The following is a 14134-nucleotide window of genomic DNA, read 5'->3' on the forward strand; positions in this document are numbered from 1 at the left end:
AATGAATGATCTTTGAAACCATCTTTGGGAAAAATTATTTTGACGTGTACTTTGACGTTTTAGTTATGTCCTATCTATTAACACTAGGGATGCAGGATGACCTAGCCCACCACCGGGAGGCAATTGAGCTTTGGCTTCACTTTTGAGGAGCTGTCATGTCCATTTCTATATCCAGTCTCTGGCTAGAATGCAGATTGACAGGTAAATCAAAAGCTTTGCCTCCCAGCTCAGCTCAGTCTTCACCACAACAATGCCTGCGCTACTGCTAATGCTGCACCGATCCACCTGGTGACCTCATGCTTCATCTTACTGTCACTCCTGAACAAGACCCAGAAAGATTCATCTGAGCAAAACTTGCTCTAGAGTTTCTATTCTGCATATGTGAGCAGTTTTAATTGTTTGGGTCACAGAGCGTACCGAACTGAGGAAGTTGCGTACTAAGGTTGGGTGAAATGTTAAAATTTTCCAACCAGCCGCAGTCGGCCCAATGATCAGCGATTGCTGATCTGTTCGCACAGGTGTATGTGTCTCTCCCCAGTCACCAGATCTGGTTTGTTCAAAATAAATCCTTAATTCCCCACATTAGATGATGAAAACATTCTCTCTTTTCAACAAGCTGTTTTCCCCTCACTTGGTCTTTGGTTTAGTGGGTGTGCACTGTGCCACTGAATGAGAGTGGCCTGACCAACGGCTCATTCACATGATTACAGCAGCAAAATAAAATGATATAAATCACCCCTCAAAAAACGATGGACTGATTCTCCAATTGTCCAACCATATTGCACACTAAACATTTCTGGGCAAGACAGATAACGTTACAGCCTTAGTTACCAATTGGTTTTAAATAAATATCGACATGACTTATACAGATTGATTTTAAGATGGCTTCCCGAACAAGTCATGACACGATCCCCATCAGAGCCACATATGACTTGGCTGTGGCTTAAGAGAAAATATCCCATCTGGGCAATTAAGTAACAATCTAGAAGCCAACCATGAGACACACACTAAGGTTTGATCAGTCTTGGGTGAGCCTGCCTTGGCTGAGGGTGTCTTGTGATAAAGACAGAAACGCCCACTGACACTGCGATCCACAACTGATGATGTGTTATAATGGGAGTTTCATATAGTGATCACTTCCAAGAACAACCTCACTTAGATTAGTGGAGTGCTGAATCTTCAGGGATTGTCACACCCAGTCCTATTAATGAATCAATAGTGGTTTAGCTTTTGCATCAAGACTACTTGAGAAGGAGGGTCTAGGTTGTTTGGATTTGACTGAACCAAACAGGTTAGGTCTGACAGTATTCCAGGTACAACTTTGCAAGCATGATTGCAAGAGACTTTGCTTGATATTGCAAGTGCTGAGGGATCACAACAGGATAAAGCGCCTGCGATATTTCAACCACAATTTAAAGCCATGGATTTGCATGAATTGATGAGATAAAGCATGAATTTATAGTGAACACATCAGTCACAGTGGCCAATAGTTATTAGACAGAGGCAGAATGTCTGCAGACATTAATTTTCTATGACTTACCATTTCCTGAATATTTTTTTTCCAAGTGAGTGGTTCACTGTCACAATATGCCAGAGCAACTAAAAATCTCAAATCCGGATGGTAAGAAGTGCTTCACATAAGCGATCTACACGGCTCTCCTGGCAGGGTCGATGCATTCAACTTAGAGCAAAAAGTATCTTTTTCACAAATGAGGGATTTATCTCCACTGTTGTGTATCTGATATTATACAGTCAGGTTTTTAACAGTTTTCAAGTGCCCAAAGGTCAGGGAAGCAACTCAACAGTGAGAAACACTCACATTGCTTTTCCACACAGCAGTCTCAGATGAATAGATATCAGCCTCACAATGATAAGAATACTAAATAGTTAGCTTCAGGTATTGACTATAACCAGTGTAGTTACACTGCACAGGGCTGAGGAAATAAAGCCCTCAGCTGCTGCTGTGTCAAATGTGAAACACATTCCCATTATTCAGCAGTGAGCGTACATGTGGCTAATCAGTTTCTGCAGCACATTAGCATTGCATCTACAACCCATCTGCATGCACACATGTGTCCGTCCTCATGCATGTTGAATGAATACACACACATGTAGTGGGCCTTGATGGATGGCTATCCTGGGACGATGTGATGGCACAGTAATTACACTGTCAGCTGGAGCTGACCTATCGATAGCAGCAGAGTCTGAATATACTGCAGGAATTCTCATATTAAGAAGCAATTTGTCTTGTGGTCAATTTTGAAGTTTCAACAAAAAAAAAAAGAGAGATAATTGAGATTAGTGCCTGACCGATGTATCGGCCCAAAATTGGCCTCACACATCTGTGTATACACTGCCCGGCCAAATAAAAGTCACAAACTCTAATATTTCGTTGTTCCGCCTTAAGCTTTGATTACGGCATGCATTTGCCATGGCATCATTTTGATAAGCTTATGCATTTATTTCTGTCCAGAGTTGCATTAATTTTTCACCAAGATCTTGTCTTGGTGATGGGAGAGTCGGACTGCTGTGTAAAGTCTTCTCCAGCACATCCCAAAGATTCTCAGTGGGGTTAAGGTCTACAATCCATGTGTGAAAATGATGTCTCATGCTCCCTGAACCACTCTTTCAGAATTTTAGCCTCTGGCATTGTCATCTTGGAATATGCCTGTGCCATCATGGAAGAAACAAATCCACTGATGTAAAAAAAACTGTTAAGTCAGTATATTCAAGTAGTGAGCTGACCTCATTTTTTGGACACATAACATTGTTGAACCTCGACCTGAGCAACTGAAGCAACCCCAGATCATAACACTGACCCCACAGGCACTAGGCATGATGGGAGCATCACTTCATCCTTCTCTTCTTACCCTGATGCCCCCATCACTCTGGAACAGAGTAAATCTGGACTCATCAGACCACATGATCTTTTTCCATTGATCCAGAGTCAAATCTTTATGCTCTCTAGTAAACTGAAGTCTGTTTTTCTGATGATCCTCACTGATAAGTGGTTTTCTTAAGGCTACACAGCTGTTTAGTCTCAGTCCCTTGAGTTCTCTTCACACTGTGTGTGGAAATGTTCTTACTTTTACTATTAAACACAGCTGTGAGTTCTACTGTTGATTTTTTATGATTTGATTTCACCAAACATTTAAGTGATCTTTGATCATAATCATTCAAGATTTTTTTTCTGACCACGTTTCTTCCTTGAAGATGAAGGTTCACACTATTCTTCCAGGTTTTAATAATGTGTTGGACACTTCTTAACTCAGTTTTAATAGCTTCATCAATCTCCTTAGTTGTTTTCTTTGCTTGATGCAGGTCAATAATTTGACTCTTCTGAAACAGAGTAACATCTTTTCCTCGACCACAGGATATGTCTTCTGACATGGTTGTTTAAGAAATGAGAAGCTGCTCACTGCATCAGTTAGAGTTCAATAACTTGTTTCCAGCTGAAACATATAAATCACTGCAGTAATTATCCAGTGGAAGGATCTGAACTATTTGCTTAGTTAAATCCAGGCGGTGACTGTTATTTTGGCCAGGCAGTGTATATATAAAGATTATCTGCCCTAATACTGGTATTGGCATCATCCCCAAAAATCCAGCATTGGTCAGGCCCAAATCCAAATGAAGTAAAACTGAAGTGAAATGCTGACATGAATTCAGGTTAAAATACATTGTAAAATGCCATTTCACTAACTCAACTTATAAGTTAGTTGTAAACCTCATGTCACTCAAAATGTTGGCTTTTAAATAAGTCACTCTAAACTCAATCCTTAAATGTAACACACAACACGCATCTGTCTGGTCTTTCACTGCACTGAGATTTAGGGATTTATTACTTTAAAATATTACAGCAGCAGGACAGTTGTATCTCACACTGTGATACTTAAATTTTACAGTTACCTACAGTTCATAATTGTGAAAGCTGGGGGTGATATGCACAGATCATGGTGGGGTTGGGCCCTTGAATGATGCCATCATTCATTGCGATGCCTAGCAGTCATTGAACCCTCTACCATCATAATATCCTGATTTAATAGTGCTGAAGTGATGAATATGTATTTTAAGTCAGTTGTACAGTGCAAAAATCAAGGGTGGGTTTATTATAACAGTACATTGCATCTGTTTTACTAAAAGAAAAAAATGCATAGAGTACTGGCCAATTTCTAATTAATATCCAACTTATATATTGATATAAATAGTATCAAAGAAAGTATATAGAAAATATATCAATAATATCATTGTCCATCGCCCAACCTTAGATCACAGTTGCACTACAAAACAGGCTTATTGTGATGCTCCAGCCAACTCAAAAAGAGAGTAAATACCTTAGGTTTTCTCTACTTCAGGTTTGGAAACTGAAGAGACGAGAGAACAACAGCACACAACTGTGTTCTCGGAGGGGGAACAGAAATATGCCATAAAGCTTAATCAAACTAGTAAATCTTGAGACAAAGTCCATTAGGTTGGAGTTTCCTGCTTTGTGTGCCAGCAGCAAATCAGAGGGTTTAAGCATCAGCGTTGTTGTACTCATGTAGCTGGCTCGTTAGAAGCGTATCGATCACACTTCTCATTAGTACACCTGTCATGCACGGGTAATTTGTTCTCCCGCTGAGTCAAAATTGAATTTCTTCATCGCTCTTGTGCCCTAAGTTCATCTTAGTGAAGAATGGTCATATAACCATGCAGATCATGGGCTTAAATTCACGTTTTGTGGTACATCAGTGTGATAATCAGACCTACACATACACATATATTTTAGCTGACCTGGTGAGCCATGCAAAACAAAACTGGAAAAGGTATCAATATATTATTGACTGTAAAGATGTGAGGATAATTACGATTGTTCTGACCAATTCTGTGACTGTGATTTCAACAGTAATGATTTTCTATAGGTTAAATAGGCTTGTATTGGCAGTCTGAAGAATATCGAGTTAACAAACCAATGACTTTAAAGCTGCATTAATTACATGTTTTGGCCACTTGAGGTCATTGCAACAAGCTGTTAACACAAATCTGAGATAATTCTATATTATCAGCAAATTACAGCATTACAGATCCAACAGTAGCAGACAAAAAATACTTTGAGGTGCTCTTTGCACAGGGACACATACTGAAAAATTACAAAAAGTGCCACAGCACTATAAAACAATTAGAATCCCTTTATTGTCATGACGTGGTCACGTTAGACTTTAAAACAAACAAACTCTGACATGTTTCATCATCAAGCCTTTGTCATTTTTCCATATTATTTAATTTTTAAGAGAGTGCATTGGAGGTTTCTGTAAAAAGAAGCAATGTTTGGAGTTGTTTGCCCAACCACCCAACAAGTCCAATATTCACAGTGAAATATTTCACACATCAAACTCCTGTGCATAAAAAATGCATTGCAGTACAAACACAGTCAAATGCGCATTGTGTGTTATTTTGTGCTGTGCAGTAAATGGGCACAAATAGTTCCTTATATTATTTCCTTAACAGCCAATCAGAACGTGGTTTTGCTGTGACAGCTGAAGTAAGGGATCACTGGGGTTCGCTCAGGTTCAGTCACCTTGTGCTAATAGCTCTTAAGTGTTAACTGTGAAGACAAAATCAGTGGCTTTTTTGGCGCTCAGAAAGAAACACAAACCTCTTGATAACATCAACAGCTGGAACTTTCAATAATAAATGAAGCCTCAGACAAGCGAGCTCAACAGGTGCTGTGACTGAGGATGGAGTGTCACTGCTGGCCGCTAATGCTACCTGTACACCTGATAAATGATACTATTGCTACAGCTGAAGCGGGTGCCACTGATGTAATGGAGGACTGTATGCATGCTTTAGAAGTACAAAGAAAGAAAGACCAAACTGATAAGACTGGGAAGAAGCATGTAATCTTTTTGCAATTTTCAGTTTTTCAGTTTTGAAATTGCAAATTGCCATGCAAGAGCATGTTTTCCAATTTCCACTTGCTCATTTTTGGTTAAAGTAGACTGTAAATGCCACTGTGTAATTCTATTTACAGTCCTGTAGTGATAAAAGACACCGAACACATTAAATATTATCCTCAGCCTCTCTTTGGAGTTCTTTTCAAAAAGAGATCAGCCTTTATTCTCTTTGTGTAAACTGGCACTAAGCAAGTGACCTAAATAGACCTGAGGCACAGTTGTGGGCTATGTGGATGAAATCAGGCTGGTCGGGGTGGCTTGGCGTGTGGTCTGAATTCCCTCCGAGAGCTCTTCTCTGCTCCGGGTGGGGTGTGTGTGTGTGTGAGTGTGTGCGACAGTATGACAGAATCTGCATTGAAACCCAGTGGCCCTGACAAGGCCGTGCAGACATCCGAGACTAAAGCACGGGGCTGTTAAACGGCATGTCACGTCTCCTTGATGCCAGCATCCCCGTGGACAGTGTGCAGCCAGAAACTGGCCAAAAGGGGGAATTAATTCCAGGACATGCACCATGTAAGCCCCATCAATTCACACCTACTGCCCAGGGCCCACGCAGAAACCCCACACAGCGTGCAGTCCTCTTGTTCCTGCTGAAACTGCTTTAGGTCAAGTAATCTGTGCAGAAGAGACTCCAAGAAAATAAAAGAATAAACAAGCACGCATGGGAGTGTGGTTTGAGAGGGGAGCACAGTCAAGGCAACACACTTGATGTTCACACATGTGCCAAGTTTGAGGGATACTTCCCCTGAAACTATCTAACATGTCAGCTGCTGCTAGATGTTTTCATTTAACTCTTCCTGTGTAGTGACCACAACCAACCACAGAATTTAACTCTGATTTAAAATGATTCAGCATTCACTTATTTTATAAAAACCAGGAAAGTCTTTGCATCAACATTTGCGCCCTTTTGCCCCCTGCAGTACCTGTACCACCATTACACAAATATCTTTTCATCATACCATTTCATAGTGTGGTTTTCATGGAATAGTAGTAGTAGTACGGCATTAAAAAATCCATAAATACATAAATACAGACTCTCCTCTTTCGATTAAACTGAGAGGAGGTGCTGTATTGTAGTGTGCAGCTCACACCACCAGGGGTCAGCCTCTGTCAGACAAACATGGGTTCCATCTGTAGAAGAATTCTGGCTTCTTGGGGATAAAGTTACAGGACTAATTAGTTAAAAAGAAGAAAAATGATAAAGGTCAGGTTGCTTTGTCAGTGAATAAAGGCTGCATCTTCTCAAGACTGAAGTGGAGCTCCTGTGTGTGTTGTTTCCCAGCTGTGGGAATAGCATCTGCCTGCGTTGTGGGAGTATTAAGTACAGTGGAGTACAGCCTAGTCGAGCCGTTTTACACAAGTTTTACGCAAATATTCTAATAATACCCCAGTAAAATGTCAGCAGGGTATGAAGGTATGAAAAAATGGATACTGCCCAAGCCTAATTTCAGCCATTTAGTTTTTTAACTTTAGCTTTGCACACTTTCCTGCTTGCTTGAAAACTAATTTTGGCGCACTCTTAATCGAAACATTTGTGTTTAAAAGGATAGTTCAGATTATTTGAAGTGGGGTTGTTCTTATCCATAGTCAGTGCGTTACTTACAGTAGGTGGCGCTTGTTTGGAGAAGCAATGACCTAACCGACGCACTGCTGTGGAGAGGGTCAGCAAAACAGATTTTAGTCACCTGAACAAATAAATATCAGTTTAGGTGTGTGCTAGATTTATATACTCCATCGGTAAAAAGTAATTTTACCTCGCAGAACACATTACTCTCTAATTTGAAACCAAACTAACCTTTCAGAACACCAAAGTCACAAAATAATAGAAACAAGCACACATGCTTTGTGAGGGAAATTTTCTATTTTTGCCAAAGGAGTCTGGTTTCGTTTGGCATGAACAATATTTGGCTTATACAGCGTCAGTTTCTGTTGGAAAAGGCTGGCTGTCAGCAAGGCAAAGCAGTGAAAATATGACCCTGTCCACAGCAGGACATTGCTCAGCTTCCTACACCTGTACTCCTGCTGCTTTTACAAACTAAGGGCAGACTGAGAATCCAGAATGTCCCTTTAAGGAACCTTTTTTGGAAATATCTGTCTTTAACACTCGTATCTGTTAGCTAAACTGTTGAGCCAGGAGACCATTGACCAACCAGAGCCAAACAGCAACCCCCATCCAAAGGTAAAAATCTACTAGCACCTTGATTGTTTAATCCACTGAAAACCCTAATGGTAAACATGGCAAGCTTGGGCTTAATGGGAGCTAAAGTTATAGCTCAGTGTTTCCTCTACATTCATTTAGGAGTGCCAGCCGCCACTCCTTCAAATTTCTTTTTTTTTTTTTTATTGTTGACGCAAATACACCACCGCCGCATCTCTCCACCTTCAAAACAGACTCCTGTCGGGTACTTGCGAGCACTAAGGTAAACTGCAGATAACTATCTTGCTCAGTATGGAAATATACTTGCGCGTGCTCATTTGCATGATGTCACGTCAAGCAGAGTCAGAGGAGTGAATTCCCGAATTACAAATAAAATAAAGCAGCGAATTACCGGCCGGAGAAGAGGTAGACGTAAGTTATTAGCTTGAGATAACTCGACATAGATTTTACAAGTTAAACAGACGTTCACAATATGTTGATGACCAGCTAACGTTACTTAACTTATCAGTAGTTTAAGTTAATTTGGCCCGGTGCCAACTCAGTGTCGCTAACGTGACTAAACTAATTGTTAGTATTAGGCTAACGTTAATATCTACACACCATTATGTAACAACTGACTGCATTTTTCAGATGAGTTTATTGAAATATTTCTCTAAGAAGAGAAACGGAACGCCTGCCCCCGCTGCTGAAAAAAATCCTAGAGGAAACACTGTAGCTGGTAACCCCTAATAAAAGTCAAGTCAGATCAGTTTTGTTTATACATCATCAAATCATAACAGAAGTTATCTCAGGGTTCTTTTCATATGGAGCACAGCAGTTACAGAGAGCCAGAAATTTCCACCATGAGCAAGCACTGGGGGATGGTGGTGAGGAAAAACTCCCCTCATACAGAAAGGTTGAGCAGAAACAGACTTAGGGTGGGTAGCCATCTGCTATGAGAGAGTGGTAGTAATATTGTCATCTAAGTCTGGGCAAAAGAACAAAAACAACAATGAAACACAAAATGCCCTTTAAAGGGACAATTCAACCCAAATCAAAAACATATATTTTCCCCTGGCATTTATTGCTTTTTATGCATGTGGATCTTTTTGGTTTGAGTTGCAATGTTTTGGAGACATCAGCCATAGAGATGTCTGCCTTCTCTCCAACATAATGAAACTAGATGGCATTAGTCCTGTGCTGCACCAAAAAATAAATCTGAAAAATGAAAAATTCAAAACCAGTGTCTCTTTCCAAAAAATCATGGCCCGGTTACTGAAGATAATTCACAGACCTTGTCGTGAGCAGTTTCATGGGGGAACTACTTTCTTTAGAGAGGAAGTCATTTGGATTTGGATTCTACTGCAGAAAGAAATCAGTTCTTACATAAGACTGCTCACAACAAGGTCTGTAGATTATCTTGAGCAGTTTGGTCTATATAGACTTAAGTTGGTGAGGGGGCATGCCTTGTGTAATCTGCCTATTGTAGCTACTGTAGCTACTAGTTTAATGATTATTGATGCTGCTTGGGGGGAGCATCACCCCCAGTGTAATTATGTTATATATTTGCTTCTTCAATTCAAATATGTGATTATATTTGATCAAATATTTATTTCAGATTTGTGAAACAAGTCTTTCCTTAGCATGAACTGCCTGAATAACACAGCAGAATAAAATATCAGGCTACTGATGAAATGAAAACAAAACAAACAGCTAACTTTTTATGTGATTTGTGCTTTTAAAACAGACGAGGACTGAATGGATGGTACCCAGATTCACTTTAATACCAGTCGCACTTGTTTGAGAAAACGTGTAGATTTGCTTAATAGTGCTTGAATGCTGAAAAGCTTCATCCCGGTATTCATTTAAGATACCTGTTGTGACTGGCAGGGAATTGGCTGTGTGCAGATTTTCTAAATGAGCTTTTGTTTTATGGCTCTTTTGGAGACAGATGTCTGCTGGAGTAGGAGTTCCAGCAGGCTGCATGTTTGTTATGACTGTACTGTGAGTGCTTGTTGATTCTCAGCTTGAGTTTGGCTCCTGCAGGTGCCGCAGCCGCCAGTCAGCGAGAGTGCAAAAGCAGGAAAAGGCTCAATTTTTCTCAATTTTCCTTAAAATTGTAGGCCAGAGTTAAATGTGGAGAGGGAGAAAAATCACAGGATGTCTGCAGCAAATTGATCCCGGCAGTGTCTCGGCAATGCAGCTCTCCATAATACTATTCATGCAACATGTAATGAACTGCATCTGAAGTGGCATCTTTAAGAAGCACAGGAGTTTTGGGACACAGATGAAAGCAAAAGAAAATAACATATTTTGAGCCAAAAAATGAAGTGTAGCGCTAAGCACTGCAGCATTAATAGTTAAAGTAGAATTTAGCTATGTGTGTGTGTTGCTGCAGTGAACAGTAGCGTGATCCACTCACTTGTTTTGGTGCTTTGAGCCCTGCAGATGTGCGTGGTACTGTGCCACCGAGTTCAGTGTGACGCTGCAGATTTCACAGGTATAGCTCCGTTTCAGGCCTGCGATCAAACAGAAACAACACGTTAAATAAATGTGAATAAGAACCATGAATACACTGGAAGAAATCATGCAAGAATTTAGTAGAATAAACTCATCTTTTCTCATTAACATAGCATAAATATACAAGTTTTATGTATACAAGTTATTTGAACTTTAGAAAATTATTACATATTTATTTTCAGAACACTTCAGAACCTACAGTATAAATATGAGTTATTACTTTAAATCTTTTAACTTGAAATGTTGAGTTGAATCAATGTACTATACAAAGTTCAATCAACTCATTCAGTTTTCTAAAAGAAACATGATGTGCACATTAGTAGACTTCCCAGCATGCATAGTGAGAGAGTTAAAACTCTCTACAGACACTTTTTTTTATAGTTTGAAATAAGGATGTCCCAATCCGATCACATGATCGGAAACAACACCGTAAACGTCACAATATATGGCAGATGGGGAATTCAGACAACATAATAGTAGTAAGCTGGAAGTTAGTAGGCTAACGCAGGGCAAATGTGTCACCTCGGGACAGTGAAAATGTCTGCAGTTTGGAGGTATTTTAAACTGGACAGCGAAGGCAGTGCAAAGCCACTTGTAATGTGTGCAAATTGGGCATTTTGTGTGGTGGAAATGTGGATGTGTTCTCTTTTTTTCTTCTTCTTATTAATGCATTGCTGAAGTATTGGATCGGGACTCAGTATCGGCAGATACTCAAAATCAAATGACTCGGACTCGGACTCAGGGGTAAAAAAATGTGATCGGGACATAGTTTGAAACAAAGCATATATGATGAAAATGTAATACCATAAGTTTATTGAGCTTTGTTTTTCTCATGTAAAACAGAGTTAATACCAGCCCCTCCAGGATTTTACAGACTGTTTGGGGATTGTTGCAACCTAAAATGCCTGATTTCACTGCAGCTTTTCTAAAAAAAAATTGTGATACATGTTGCAATGTTTTTAGTCATTTCTTGCAATGGATTTGGAATTTGCTTGCTGAAAAAATACTACAAAAAGCAAAGTCTTTTTAGAGCTCAAACTCACGCAAAACTACAAGCATAAATTTGTAAAATAAAAGTGTGCAGAGTATTTGTAAATGTCAACAGCATTTATGTTCTTTTCAGTACCTGAGATGAAATGAAAAATGTAAATAAAAAAAGTAAATAATAAAACAAATCATTGAGTCATTGAGATGTACATGTATGGTTGGTGGAACTCGCGGGAAGCAGTAATGATTGGTCAAATTAGTGGAAAAATTGCGGAATTTGGAATTGCAAAGGTAGCACAGAATTCATGGGGATTTGATGAATTTGCGTGAATTGTTATGGTTACAACATTGCAACTTCCTGGAGGGACTGTAATACCAAGTTTATTTGACTAGAAAAGTTTATTTGTTATTTGTATTATTTATGTTTGTTTTGAGTCATTAAAAAATTAGCTCAACTCATCATTTCAAACTCCGTGAACTTAAAACTTTAAGCCAGATTTTTAAGTTAAAGCTATTTGTTTTACAGTGTAGACGGCCTCAAAAGTACCATCTGCTTTTCATCCACAGTACAGTGAGGAATGTAAACAAAAGCCAACTGACATTTTCACATCATTATACAATCATATGATTTTCAGTCTCCTGCAAACAATCAATACAGAATGAATCAAACCATAAACAGTCCCTCTTGGAGAAAAAAAACATTTCCTCTATGCAGATACATTTCAGTCTTATTGTAGATGAGTATTCCTGTGTGTTTTCAAGATTGCCATAGTTGGTGTTGGAAAAAATCATTTAGAACTGCGCAGACAATGAAATGTCACACATTTCAGATCCAAGGGAAATACATTTCACAGCAGAATCTGAAAGCTAGAACTTGAGACCTACTGCTTTTCTCCCAAGAAGTGCTTATACACAATTTATTATGTACTTGACCACATTTTTAAGCAATCTGTCAAGGATGACTGACGGTCCTCCAACCCAACCTCAGGCTCACCCTTTAGACCATCATTTCTGTTTAAGAAATGCTGTCTTCAGTCTGAATGTCCAGTAATCTTTCTTTTAAGACCCAGATCAAGCTGATCAATCTTCAGCCAGAACAAGAAGTGCCAGAGTTCTGGGATGCAAAACTAGTGTCTTCTATACATTGTTTTATTTGATGTGAAAATGAACGTCCTGTTTTCCTATATTTTTTTCCAAATCTACAAAATGACTTAACTTTTACCCTGTACCACCACCTGTTGTACCAGCACTATCACTGTATACAGCATGCCAACATGCTCATAATGACAATATTAACAAGCTAATTTTTAGCAGGTATAATTTTTTACCTTGTTCACCATTAGGTGTGGGAATGTACCTCACAATTTGATTCAATTACGATTCAGAGGGCTATGATTCGATGATAAAAGGATGCATCTTCATGCATCAAAATGCAGATTGGATTGAATTTATCTCTAGCCGGGTACGTTCAGTCATCCTCACCAAAACTCAAGAAGTAGCATCATTTACAAGTAAACATGATGCACATGTTACATTTAGGGGTGGGAATCTTTTTGTCTGCCTTTTTTATTTTAAAAGAATGAATGAATGAATCATTCTGAAAGCATCATACAGTCTCCTGTCTGTATGAGAAAAACAAAATGAGGGGGAGGTGGAGTGTTTCGCTGTGTGTGGTGTTATTATTAACGTTGTGTCTCCAGCAGTGGAGAGCAGCCTCTCTGCTGCACCCTTAGCTCTTTGAAAAGACATCGCTGTCTAGTGTGCAGAGCTGGCGCTGAGTTTTAGAGGTGAACAAAGAGTGAGTTTCTTCACCACAGCGGTGTTTTGAGTTTAATGCCGTGCTGTGCGTCGCTCAGCCGCTCGTTTGTTACAGCTGATTGCTGCCCCACTCCTCACGTATTAATGTCTCTAGGCAATGGTAAAAAGTTTTCACAATACACTTCACATTGATCTTGCAAACAAATTATTTGGACACTAAATCAAAACATGATTTCACCCACTGCATTTTGAGAAGATGAAGTACATCTCTCTTTGTTAACTTCCTGTCCAGGTGCTGAGCTGCCCACTGATTTTGGACTTTTATGAGCTGATTAAGAATCATCCACATCTGTATCATGATGCATCTAAGAATTGAATATTTCCCCCACCTGTATTCACCACGTGGATGTATAAAGGAGAACTGGATACAATGTTGGGGCTTCATTTAACTCTTATGCCCAATTGTTTCCATCCAGTTTTACCAACTTTGGCTGTGAGATTGTCTTCAGTCTTAATTGTGCAAAATGTTTAGAGACTGGCTTGTTGGTTTATTTCGCAGGGGTTGTGAAGCTCAAAAAACTGCATTCAACGTTTCACAACAACTTCTTTCACAATGTAAGCTTATGGGGGGAATAAAAAGTATATTTGGGCAGATGTGCATTACTTCAACTGTAATTAAACAATTTGTCCACTATGTCAAATTGGCCTTAAAGCTCAGCACACTTCCTGGGGGCATGCTAACATATGTTAATTAGCACTAAACTTATTACAGTTGAGGCTAACATGAATGTCATTCATT

The 14134-nt window shown here is 39.4% G+C and overlaps 1 protein-coding gene across 1 annotated transcript in view; it reads right to left on the bottom strand.

Annotated features, from left to right (window-relative positions):
* Positions 1–14134, bottom strand: part of zmat4a (zinc finger, matrin-type 4a) — a 217107-nt gene that overhangs the window by 35675 nt on the left and 167298 nt on the right. The window contains exon 6 of the mRNA XM_084729631.1: positions 10493–10589. Coding sequence (XP_084585757.1) covers positions 10493–10589 — 97 coding nt within the window. The remainder of the gene's footprint in view (positions 1–10492; positions 10590–14134) is intronic.

The sequence above is a fragment of the Lutjanus erythropterus genome, chromosome 10, assembly GCF_056507025.1.
Source record: "Lutjanus erythropterus isolate fLutEry1 chromosome 10, fLutEry1.hap2, whole genome shotgun sequence".
NCBI classification, from domain to species: domain Eukaryota; kingdom Metazoa; phylum Chordata; class Actinopteri; order Lutjaniformes; family Lutjanidae; genus Lutjanus; species Lutjanus erythropterus.